At 40.5% G+C, this 13,342-nt stretch overlaps 1 protein-coding gene and 1 non-coding gene across 2 annotated transcripts; one reads left to right on the top strand and one right to left on the bottom strand.

Moving 5' to 3' along the window:
- Positions 1–6,244: 6,244 nt before the first annotated feature.
- Positions 6,245–12,393, bottom strand: LOC147854226 (uncharacterized). Its single transcript, XM_087331044.1, has 3 exons — positions 10,715–12,393; positions 7,727–7,860; positions 6,245–7,593 (listed from the first exon to the last, which is right to left on the bottom strand). Exons 1-3 carry the CDS (start codon positions 11,548–11,550, stop codon positions 6,593–6,595), a joined length of 1,971 nt encoding a protein of 656 aa, XP_087187170.1. The 5' UTR covers positions 11,551–12,393; the 3' UTR covers positions 6,245–6,592.
- On the top strand, positions 9,874–9,981 carry LOC147854227 (U6 spliceosomal RNA). The gene has a single exon (XR_015531112.1). It is a non-coding gene; the product is annotated as a U6 spliceosomal RNA (small nuclear RNA).
- Positions 12,394–13,342: the final 949 nt, after the last annotated feature.

Genomic DNA, 13,342 nt, shown 5'->3' with positions numbered 1-13,342 from the left:
AGGTCTTTACCAGTGTTTGGAGTGGAAAAAGCTTGAACATTCTACAATGACGCGTGACCTAGGTCCGCTTGATCTGCCGAGCGTGGAGCGGAGTCCATAAACGACACTAATTTCAAGTCTTAAGCAGCCATGACGAGAGTGTGTATACTTCTTTGGAGGTTTTCCGTTCCTTATCCAACAATTGCTTCTCTTGTTTGTTTTTTCTGTTTTTCGAAAGGACTCGGATCTTTTCTTTCTTCTTTCAAGTTCTTGCTGGAGAGCTTCACGCAAAAGAATAGGTAGGGACAGGTGATGGTGATGGTCTTGGCCTTTCCTTCGCGGAACCATGGAAGATTTATCATCAGGTTTCTCTATTCATTCATTTTCCTGCATTCGTGTGTGTGTGTGTGTGTGTGTGTGTGTGTGAGAGAGAGAGAGAGAGAGAGAGAGAGAGATTTCATGCTTAAAAGAAATTAACGAATATTTTTACGCATACACAACAATGGTGCTCAAGCTTTATCGTACCAAATAACTTGAGAAGAAAAGAACTTCTTTTTCTTCTGTTTCCAAATCTGTTAAAGTTTCTATAATACTAACATGCGACATACACAGACGATTTTGTTTTTATAGTTGGGAAGTAGTTGAGCTTTTGGTTACTGGTAATAATACCAAAACTTAGTGTCATGCATGAAGGCTTCAGTAATCACCTAAAATGGCCATATAGAAAATATGTATTGATTACTCAAATAACTTGATGAAACAGATAAATGGCATATACTGTCTCCTGGTACCAATCAATCATGATATATTATCATCGAATTATATGGACCAGCACAAATCATTTATATGATTTTATGATAATTTGATGGTTTTAATGTTTAAAGCTTTGCCGTATCCAATCAGATTTTCTTCTAGGGCATGCATTCTATTATGCACAAATTGCCTGTATAACAAATTCGTAAAATATAGTTAACATGTTTGGGTGATACTACACCACTACTAGTCACGTTTGAAAGGGAGTTTGGTTGGAGGCTTTCTTCACTGCAATATGATATATCCTTCTCAACTTAATAGTAAGATATATTGAATATCTGATTGCCCCTTGGGACAACATGTATATCAAATGGCAGATGATACATTTTAAAAGGTGGAATACAAGCTCAAACATTCTTGATTCGATATCATATTTAATCATTATGAAAATGTGTACAATTTTATTATGAGTATAGTGTACAAATTTATACCGAGGGATGGGGTCTAAGATGCCATTTGCTATAGTATCCTATATTGAAAGTTCAAGTGGCTACAAGCTCTTTAATGTGGCATATTATCATCAGATGGTGTATACAACATGAGTAGACTTGTTCAATGATACAAAATTTGTTTCCCTACTTCAATATTGAGTCTGGAATCTAGAATTTCAACAAGATGGAATATATGCGGATAGACTTTTTGTAAATTCTATCATTAAACTTTGTAATACTGGCAGTCACAATGGATGGTTTTCAAATACAATTATGTATTGAGGAAACAACCGTTTAAGATTTTCCTGAGGAGAAACTCGTAATTTTGATACCCAAACAAGAAGGGAGTCCGAGAGAAGATAGTAGTTATTGAATCATAAAAGCCGTATACAACATTAGGCCTAGAGGCCTATTTATAATTGAAGGCCTAGAGGCCTAGTGAAATTCACCGAGAAAGGTGGTTATAATATTTATTGTTAGTGTTATTATTTAACTTATATTCTAACACCCCCCCTAAGTTAGATAATATTAACTAGGTAGCATTTAATCCTAGTTGATTACAACGTTCATAGTGTTAGGACTTTTGAGTAGACTTTGTTAATAAGTCTGCACATTGTTGCTCGGTGCACACATGAGTTATCTTAATATTGCCTTTGTGTAGTAGTTCCCTAGTAAATTGTAGCTTCATGGCAATGTGCTTTGTTAGCTCAGAATGTTTGAAGTTCTTTGCGAGCATAATGACTGACATGTTATCACATCGAAGGAGAAGAGGATGATTCGGGAAGAGTTTTGTTGATCATACAATCGTCGACAAGGAGTGCGAATGGTGTATCATCGGTGCACGGCTTAGAGAGCATGAGAGAGAGAGAGAGAGCGCTTAAACCTTGATAACTTAAATTATTATAGGGATTAAAACTTAAATATAACTAAAACATCTAAAAATATAATGAGAAAGGGAGAGAGGGCTAGCCATTAAGTATTAATTAAAAAGAGTAAAACAAATGTTACTAACATGTTAAGAGAGAGAGAGAGAGAGAGAGAGAGAGAGAGAGAGAGAGAAGATCTAAGGGGATCAAGGGTGGAAACCGAGAGAAAAGTAAGAGAGAGAAAGAGGGTAGAGAGAGGAGAGAGATGCATATATCTAAATTAGACAAAGTAAGAGAGAGAAAGGAAATAGGAGAGAGGTAAGGGAGAGAGACAAGTGTGGGGAAAGAGGAAAAGAAAAAGGGGGAAGGCTATAGATTTAGGAAGAGGATGGGGAGGGGTAGGGTAAGAAAAAGTAAAACGTGATTTATCTTAATATTGCCTTCGTGTAGTAGTTCCCTAGTAAATTGTAGCTTCATGGCAATGTGCTTTGTTAGCTCAGAATGTTTGAAGTTCTTTGCGAGCATAATGGTTGACATGTTATCACATCGAAGGAGAAGAGGATGATCCGGGAAGAGTGTTGTTTCCTACAAGAAGTGCTTTAGCCAAATTCCTTCTTTTAGTGCCATCATTGCTACATATTTTACTTCCGTTGATGAGAGTGTGACTCTTTGTTGCCTTTTGCTTTGCCATGAAATGGCACCATTCTATATGAGGTACACATATCCTAATGTCGCTTGTTATGTGTCTTTATCACCCCCCCAATCGTCATCGGAGTAGCAAGTTAATTATGGTGTGGGTAGTGGTTATCATGTCGAATAGGTGATGCCAAAGTCCTCCGTTTCTTGAAAGTACCTTAATAGGCGTTTCAAGTGTTGGGTGTGGATTGGACTTGGTGCCTACATGTAACGAGATAAGAAATTAGCTGCAAAGCATATATCAGGTCTTGTGCATGTGACAAGGTATCTAATACCACCAAGGATGTTGGCATATGGAAATGCAACCATATACAATGTTTGTGTCATTGTTGAAGATGAGGTTGGTTTTTTTGTTTTAAGTGAGATTGGTAGGGAAATTGACACAACTTTACATGTGGATATGTACTTTTTAAGGAGTGATTAAACGTAGGATTTTTGGTTTATTTGGATAAGACCTTGGGAGGGATCTTGTATAACTTGGACACGTAGACAATAGTGGAGTGGTCCCATATCTTGCATCGAGAATGATGCATGGAGTTCACTCTTGGTTTTGGATAGTATGTTTTTAGAGTTTGATAGAATTAGGACGTCATCGACATAAATGGCTAGGAGTATTACATCGAGGCCATTTCGACTGTATACATTGGGTGGGATTGAAAGCGAATATATCTGAGGTTTGACATACACGTGTTAAACCGTTCATACCATTGAAGTAGGGATTGTTTTAGACCATATAGGGATTTGATTATTTACAAACATAGTTGGGGTAATCTTTAGATATGTAACCAGGCGGTTGCTCCATATAGATCTCTTGATGTAAGTTTCCATGTAGAAAGGCAGTTCGAACATCCATTTGATGGACGAGGAGGCGAAGTTGTGTGGCAATGGCAAGTAAAGCTCGAAATGATCATCCGGAGGACGGGAGAGAAGGTGTTGTTGTAGTCCATGCCAGGTACTTGTGAAAATCCTCGCGCCACAAGTTGAGCTTTGTAACGTGAGGTCGTGCCATCTACATGAAACTTCTTCCGAAGTAGCCACTTGCAAGACATTGTAACTCATCTAAAAGTACCGTTACAACCAAACAACAAACCTCTAGTAGAGCACTACCTGCCATTATACGAGTAGAATCTATCCATCTACCTTCTCTACTAGGACCAATCCTTAAATCTCGTCCTCCCAATCTCATCCTTAGGTTTGATCTTTGAAAGAGCTCTATGAAAAAACAAACCTCGCCTCTAGTATACTATAAAACCCTAACCATCCATCACTAGACTCCACTACAATTGATCCCTAAGATATATTCTACCAACAAATGATCCAAGATCTATCCTCTGATCATGACCTTCAATTGCTAAACCTAAAAAATATTTGATGATTTTAATATACTGGAAGCACTCTCAGGAACCGAAGCCATTTCATGGCGTGAAGCCATGGACTCGAAGCACCAATCTCTTATGGGAATGGAACATGGCAACTAGTATAACAACCAACGGACTGAAAATTGGTATCTTGCAAGTGGCTACTCCGGAAGAAGTTTAATGTCGATGGCACGACCTCGCGTTACAAAGCTCGACCTGTCGTGCAAGGATTTTCACAAGTACTGGCATAGACTACAACGACACCTTCTCTCCCGTCCTCCAGATGACCTCATTCCGAGCATTACTTGCCACTTTCGCGCAACTTCACCTCCTCGTCCATCAAATGGATGTTCAAACGGCCTTTCTACATGGAAACTTACATCAAGAGATCTATATGGAGCAACCGCTCGGTTACATATATAAAGATTACGCCAACTATGTCTGTAAATTAATCAAATCTCTATATGGTCTAAAACAATCCCCACTTCAATGGTACAAACGATTTAACGCGTGTATGTCAAACCTCAGATATATTCACTTTCAATCCCACCCAATGTATATAGCCGAAATAGCCCCGATGTAATACTCCTAGCCATTTACGTCGGCGACATCCTAATTCTATCAAACTCTGAAAACATACTATCCAAAACCAAGAGTGAACTCCATGCATTCTTAATGCAAGATATGGGAGCACTTCACTACTGTCTAGGTATCCAAGTTATACAAGATTCCTTCCAAGGTCTTATCCAAATAAACCAAAAATCTTACGTTGAGTCACTCCGTAAAAAGTACATACCCACATGTAAAGGTGGGTCAACTCCCCTACCACCTCACGTAAAACAGAAAAACCAACCTCATCCTCAACAAGGACTCAAACATCAGATATGGTGGCATTTCCATATGCCATCCTTGGTGATATTAGATATCTCGTCACATGCACAAGACCTGACATATGCTTTGCAACTAATTTCTTATCTCGCTACATGTAGGCACCAAGTCCAATCCACACCCAACACTTGAAACGCCTATTAAGGTACTTTCAAGAAACTGAGGACTTCGGCATCACCTATTCGGCATGTCAACCACTACCCACACCATACTTAACTTGCTACTCCGATGCCGATTGAGGGGGTGACGAAGACACATTACAATCGACATTAGGATACATGTACCTCATATCGAATGGTGCCATTTCATGGCAAAGCAAAAGGCAACAAAGAGTCACACTCTCATCAACTAAAGCAGAATATGTAGCACTGTCTTTGGCACTAAAAGAAGGAATTTGGCTAAAGCACTTCTTGATGCCCGCATATATGCATCTAGAAAAGGGATGATTTTTTGTTGGCACATCTTGATTCTTCCAAACACATCATTAGTTGTCTACAAGCTTATTTCTCTACAGTTGATTGTTGATCTTTTCAAATTTTAGCATCTCAAGCTTCTTCTAGACAGATCGCACTTTTTTTTCATAATCTTCAGTTGATGCCATCACATCTATCATTAATCATGTATTGCAGTTACCTACGGTCCACTTCTCTATATTTGATCACTGATCTTTCCACATTTTAGCATCTTATGCTTCTTCTAGATGGATCACAATTTTTTTCTTAACCTTCAGCTGATGCCATCATATCTTAATCATGTATTGCAATTTTTATTAACAATTCATTTCCACGTTTATAAAACATTTGACTGCTGTTAATTTAATTATATAGAACAGGCAACATGAAACAAAGCATAAATTCACCATGGATAGATACTAGCGATAAGAAACCAAATATGATCTAGGGTATCCTCTTCATGAACTTGGTGTGGACAAATGTGTCAAACCTCTCAACTTCAGAGACATCCAGAATTTTACAAGATTTCATTACCCCTTCAACGTCAGCTCGAAAAACTGAAAGAAAGTATATTAAATCCTAAAACCCATTTGCTATTTCCAGTATGAAATCTCGGTGATGTATTGAAAAACATACTTCAAAAAAAGCTACCATCTTTGCTTATCGAAGAAAGGCATGTGTTATCATTGATTGCTCTTGCTTCTTATGCTACATGTTCATAGCCATTAATTGGAAAAACAAAATTAAGGTTATTCAAGTACTTCAACAATAGAATTTGATGTATCATGTAGAGACTTGATCGTCAAATGTAGAATAAAAAAGGAGGAATTGCAGGGCCCATCAATCTGCAACAATGTAATAAGGCTTCTCAATAAGAGTCACTCAAGGAAAGGCTCTAAAAGCATCAAACCAGAAAGGTAAGAGAACCATTGTGGAGGTTAGAAAGTAAAAATTAAACAATCCTTGAGTCTAAAGCGTAAATATATTGGCAAAGAAGAACTTAACACAAAAATCAATTCAAACTACATAAAACCAAAATGTTGTTTACTTTTGTTACTTTTTGTTGTAAAGCAGTAATTCCACGAACTCAACACTTCTGCCTTGGCTAGCTACATCTGTTGTGAGCCGAACATCGATGAATCGTAGGAGCCTAGAGCTTGCAGGTCCCCAAATCCACTGATACCAATTTCATATGCACCTCCTGAGGAAACTAAAGTCTGAGTGGTCTGGTTGGTGGAGGCGGACGCCATTTGCATGAGATCTATAGTTGGCATAGTTGGTTTCACATCCTGTGTCATGGACCCGAGTCGTACTTCTCCTTGCATCATGGAGTACAAAGGAAGACATTCATAGCTTCCATTCATGCTAGGTGTGAAGGATCTGTCAAGATTGTTCTTTTCTATTGTGTTTGAATGTGCATTGTAGCCAGCTGATGCTGCTGAAGAGTGTGTGTTGAAGCTTGAACCGGCCGAGAGCAGTTTATCACTCATCCATTCATAGTGATGTTGTTGCTGCTGCTGCCCACCTTGTCCTAAAGGTTGAGCAAGTGGGATATGATTACTGTACAAGTTCTGATTCGACATCATACTTGAATTTGTCGTCATATCCATTGATACTGCAACCGATGCCGGTGTTGATGACGAAAGTTGCATGTTTGACTGAAGAGAGAGAGCACGCCCAGAGTCTGAGACTCTTGTAAAACCCTGACCTATGGGTATAGCCTCAAGTCCTGAGAGCACTCCTACCCCTGATGATGATGATGATGTCAAAGACAAGCTTTGACCCAGGGGGTCGACAGATCCCTGGAAGTATTGATGTGTCTTTGGGCCAGACACATCATTGCCTACAGAAATCATGCCTTTTGGACTTTGAGGGGGGAAAAGTGATGACCTATCATTCGAATACTGAAGAGCAGTTAGAAATAACTGACGTTCAGCTACTGTGCCAACTGACATTGTGTTCTCAAATGACGATTGGTCCAAAATCCTTTGTGGCCAGGCTCCTTTTTGTGTTAGGTTACATTCATCATAAAGAGCTGACACACCTGAAATTCTTGGATGAGATACAAACGATGGCCTGTCTGTGTATAAGTGGCCCAACTTTCTGCTATCTGTTGAACCAAGGCCAATATTAATATTGCATAATTACCTCTGGTTCAAATAGAATGTATATTCTTTCATATAAGCTGTACGCAGCAGAAACCTGTATTTAGATAAGAATACAGACAAAGGCTCAGCACATACCTTGAAATGAAGGCAAAAACCTTGGATTAAACCCCAGAGGATCAGGTTGGGGCTTCCGGCGACGTTCGTTGTGACCAGCAAGACGCCTTCTACAACTTCGCTTACCTTCATCAAACTCAGATAAACCATGAAACCTGTCCAACATTCAAGTGAAAGATAACTTTTAACATGTGCATAAAAACATTATAATCATGAACTGCAGTATACGCAGAGAGACGAGCTATCAATGGCATACATTGGTATCTGAATTTTCCAAGGCCAGCTATCAACAGTACACACTCTGTATATATTCAGTAATATTCATCTAAAGTACCACAAATTTCTTAGTCTCGTCTTTATTTAAAATACCAGCTACATCCTTTGTTTAAAAGTCCACTATCAACAACAAGCAAAGCACTTGGCTCACAACCAGTTATTTACAATTCCGAATTAGAAATAAAATCTAACAAAATTTGAGGGGCATTTTGGTTATTTTCTATATCTAGGGCTGTTCTCGTAATTGTTAAAAAGAGGGGAGTATCATGGTACAGAGAAAAACGTTGGTGATGTTTTTCCCATATAAAGGAAAACCATCCCATGCATCGGACTGGGAAAGAAAGCTCTGAGACTGCACCCAGAAACAACGCTGCTACAGTTGATACACTGTTTTCCAAATAATCTTACGCACGTGCATAAGTTCAGCATTTGTCTGACATGAGTGAGAAAATCCACGATCTGGAAAGAGACCAACAGGGCTCAGCCACTATCAAGAAAGCCAGGAACGCCATGGTGAAAAGCAGCAAAGGAGCAATGTGAGGCAGCAAGGGATGAAAGAAAGGGCTTTTGCAATGCATGTCTACGAGGCTTGGTAAAGGCGGGAAGAAGGCACTGCAGCAATATAAGCAATTTCCTTGCTATAAAAAAGGAGGGGGGGCTTAAGTACAATCTATCTTAGCTCTTACTCACTCTGTTATGAAATGGGCAGTTCCAGAATGGGTAGTCCCTCCATTCAACATATAAGACTTTCCATATGGGAAACCTCCAATCCTACAAACTCTCAACCTTGCCATCGTTATGAAGAGTGCTCAGCTCACCCATTGCATGACTCTCACAAGCCCACCCAAAGCTATGTCATTTTGTCTCTACATTCAGATCCCTATGCTCTATTTGACTTCCAAGATTAATCTACCCATTTCTACACTCGGATCACAACATAATAGAAAGGCATTACAGGTAAAGAGCTGCCAAATTCATAGAGGATCGTAAGGTACATATTTACTCTCCAGATTCATTGCGGACAGCAGGGTGCATGGAAGGAGTATCTAATAGAGATTCTTCGATGGGGATATGTCTTTAGAGAGGGAGATTTCCATCACTAAATTGGTTCCAGTGTCAGAATCATCTGAGTCTTGTCCCCTCTCAATTGGACATTAATTTTAACAGAAGTGTACACATCTTTTTAGGAAAATCCTTGAATGAATGTTTATTACAAAGGCACTTTTAACCATTGCCAAAGTCTTTTGTTTGCTGCCAATTCAACAGTCAACCCATCCTAGAGTTTTATTGAAAAATACAGAATTTCTTCCCGCTCTCCGACTAGAGGAAGACTTACGGAGGAGGATTTGAAATTGAGGGTTTCCCCTTCTGTTTGAACAATGTTCTGGATCGCTTTCTGGATAGTTTGTTCAGATTCTTCAGGTGGTCTCAAAAGCAAGCTTCATAGAGCAGCATTTCTGCCAAACTAGCAGAGGCAAAAACTTTCGCAGTTCAAAACACATTTTTTCGGTGCTCAATCTGAATATCATATCCATGATTTACTGATATTTGTGGGGAATACTTTCCTTTTGTGTATCCTGGTTAACAACCCTTTCTCTTGATCTGGAATCTATCAAACTTATCTCAAACATTTGGTATCTACCCTAGGTTTGAGTTTGTCTATTTTTTCTAGCTTTCATCAAATTCTCGGTTTCTTCATTTTCCACCCTCCCATTGTCTCCTGGTTAACAAGGCTTTCTGAAATCTATCAAACCTGTCTCAAACATTTGGTATCTACCCTAGGTTTGAGTTTGTCTATTTTTTCGAGCTTGCAACAAATTCTATGTTTCTTCATTTTCCACCCTCCTATTGTCCGTCTCTCTCAAGTCTTATAGTTCCACACTTCTCCCAACGTAGCTGACACAGATTTTCTCAGAATAAAATCAGAGCCATACAGAGAAGACTTGCATGGTTCCTGCACAAGGATTGCATGCACAAACCAAGAAATGGTTCAATTTGAGGATCTGAAATTATCTGGAACATTATTCGTGATTTCCTGGTATGCCTGGGAAATTATCTTCATTGCTGATGCTTTTCTATCTGAGTATCCCAGGTCAACAAGGTTCAAAAACTTGCATAGATAACAAGGGAATAGAATGCATAGAACTGAGTAACTGACAATTTAGGACTGGATTTCAACATAATCAAGGCTCTTCAAATTTCTGTAATTCTAAGCAGGTTATGCAGAACCTCTTTTGCCAAGTTTTGATCCTTTTGGATCTCTAAAATGAGTTCCCAGGACCTTGTTTCCCTAGTTTTAATCCTTTTGCTATAAGTAATCGTCAGACACTGCCCTAGCACAGAAGGGAGTCTCCTGACCATCGCTATGGTTGGGTGATTCATGTTACTTACATTCATAGGCAGTCTTGTAGCCGAAAACCCCTCAAGGTTCATTTCTATCTCTAAATTACATTGTATCCCCTACTCACAGCAGAGACAGCAAGGTGCATTTTTATATATTATTTATTTGGACTAATCACGGAGCATATCATGCATCCAGATATATTCTTGGAAGGTTCTCAGCTTTAATGGACCAGCCATTGGGAACATGAAGAATCTTATACTCGATCTAGAAAAATCACTGCCATTGATGCAGTCCTTTCTGGTTAATAATTGCAAAAGTTAAGCCTTGCTGACAACAAGCTCCTTTTTTCAACAATCAAACTAACGAGAAGAAGACATAGAATAGTGTACCTGCTGCATTGCTGGCAGAACCGTTGTTCTTGGCCTCCAACAATCACCTGCGTGGCTTTAGAGTGAATGGCACAAACTTTATGACGGCGATGATATTCTTTCGCAGAAGAAAGGTCGGCCTTGCATCCTTCGACTTGGCATTTTGGAGTTTGACCAGAAGCACGGGGCCTTTTAGGAAGAGTCTGGTTGGGCCCTTGCGTATTAGTGCTACCACTTCCTCCTGGTACCTCAAAGTAAGTCCGTTTTCCAAGCTCCAGGCCAATCATGTTATCATTGGATGTTACAGATCCTCCAATGGGGCTAGCTTCAGAAGCCGACATTCGTCCCTTTCCAGGAACAACAGAGATAATTCCATTTGCAGATGATACAGAAGACCAAGTCGAGTCCTCAGGACATGCAACATTGAGAGGCATGGCAGCTATGATGGCTTCATTTCCCCTATTAGCACCAGAAACACCAGCCATGGCCACTTGGTTTCCCTTACGAGTACCAAAACCTCCAGCCACCATAGCTGACTGGTTTCTCTCATTACCACATGAATCTGCAGCAGTTTCCGCCTGGTTTCCCATATTAGAACACAAACCTCCTCCCATAGCCTGCTGGTTTCCCTTATTAGAGCCAAAACCTCCAGCTATAGCAGCCTCGTTTCCCTTATTAGCATCAGAACCTCCAACCACAGCTGTCTGATTTACGTTACTTTCACCAGAACCTCCAGAATCTTTTGAATCAAAGCCAAAATGTGGTGAACTTTCCATATTTCCATTCTTCTCTTCCATGGAAAAGCCTGCATTGCTTAAAAACCCAAAATTTCTGTGAACTGTGGAGTTATTATCCATGAATCTGACTTTGTTCTTGTTCTTACCCTCACAGATTCAGCATTATGTAGAATTTCAGAGGGTTTCTTGGAAATAGAAGCAACAGTACCGTTTTTCTTCCAGCTCCACTGTGTGAGAATCTGACCTTGTTCTTGCTCCTATCTCTCACAGCTTCGCCATTACTCTAAATTTTATGGCATTTCTAGATTAATTATGAGAATATAAGCGTTTCGTTTCCGGCAACCCTCACAGCTTCGCCATTTCATTACATTCCACAGAGTTTCATGACTAGATGTCTAGAAATATAAGCCATTCTCGTGCAGTTTCTCTTCCACCTCCACTCTATATTTCAAAGCTTTGCCTTTAGGCCAGATGTTCACAGCGTTACTAGACTGACGAGGCAAATATATGCAAATTCCATACTGCTTATGTTCCAGCTCCACTCGCAGCTTCGCAATTACACTAAATATAAGCAAATTAACTGTATAAAATATGAAAACTTAGTACCGTTCCTCTTCCAACTCAACTGTGAAGGAATTGTGATGGTCATGGCCAGGAAGCTTTTTCGACTACACAGACATTTCTCGCTCTGTTCGGCTTCAGGCTGTTGCAGAAGAACGGGGGAGATGGGAGACAACCAGGCGAAGGTTTTCTTTTTTATCCCCTGCGCGACAGAAGGCAGCAGAGGCGGCCGGTCGGTCGAAATGCTGCTTAATGTGGCAGAAGGACAAAATTAGGGTTTGGCAGGGAGCTTGAGGGGGAAACGGGAGAAGGAAGGGGGCCAGGAGAGCTGCAAGGAAGGGAAGAGAGGAGGAGGAGGAGGAGGAGGAGGCATGGCTGGAGGATGAAAGTAAAGCAAGGCATGGAGAGGCAGGGGAGGGGGGGGTGGGGGGGAAGGAAAGGCAGAGAGAGAGAGAGAGAGAGAGAGAGAGACGCTCAAAAGGCTGCCATAGCTGCGGAGCAAGAGTACCTGCGCCTACGAAGAAAGATGCTGAGGGGGAAGCCACTGTTCCTCCAGTAGCGATGGATGCTCCTCATCATCATCACCATCATCATCATCATGTATCTGTTAACACATTAACACATGATGATCATGATGATCATGATGATGATGATCATCATCATCATCATCATGAACCATCATCATCATGGTGATGATGGGGTCCAAGGAACAAGAAGAAGAAAGAGAAAACCAGAGGTTACCAGACTGCCATGGATGAATCCCGACAATATAGATGCCCGACAAATCCCGCCTGCCCGCCCATTTCCTGAGAACACCGGCGCTTGGGCATTCCATTCACTAGTGCCCATGATCCGGCCATCCCAAACGAGTGAGAATAGACACCCTGCCCGCCCGTTTCCCGAACCCACCTGGCCTGCCCATTCATTCATTCACCAGTGCTCATACCATGCATAGTCTCGTGACTCGTCTTTTTCAGACCATTCCTGCCCACCAAGACCTCAGACCTTGGCATATACTTCCCCATCCCCGAAAACTACACTTTTTTTATTGCCTCCTGACGAGAAACATTGCCATCAATTACTATATGCTGCTCGCGAGTGCCCCCGGTGCCAATCGCCACTGTATGGCAGCATGCTCGTGCTTCTTCTCTAAGTAAACAAAACAACTTTGTGAGCATCGTTTTGGTACATTATTTTTTATGTCACCCATATGCAAATAAACTCTTAATGGAATGTTCACATTGTTCAACCAAAAAGCGGACGATGATTCTACATGTAGTCAACTGTTATTGAGATTGTATTGAAATCTCCACTTTGTGTCGTGGAAAAAGATGCATGCATGTGGAGACAC

Source organism: Azolla caroliniana, unplaced genomic scaffold, assembly GCF_043228905.1.
Source record: "Azolla caroliniana isolate FFs.n. ecotype wild unplaced genomic scaffold, voAzoCaro1.0.p SCAF_15, whole genome shotgun sequence".
Classification (NCBI taxonomy): Eukaryota; Viridiplantae; Streptophyta; class Polypodiopsida; order Salviniales; family Salviniaceae; genus Azolla; species Azolla caroliniana.
This window is presented reverse-complemented; position numbering and strand designations above follow the sequence as displayed.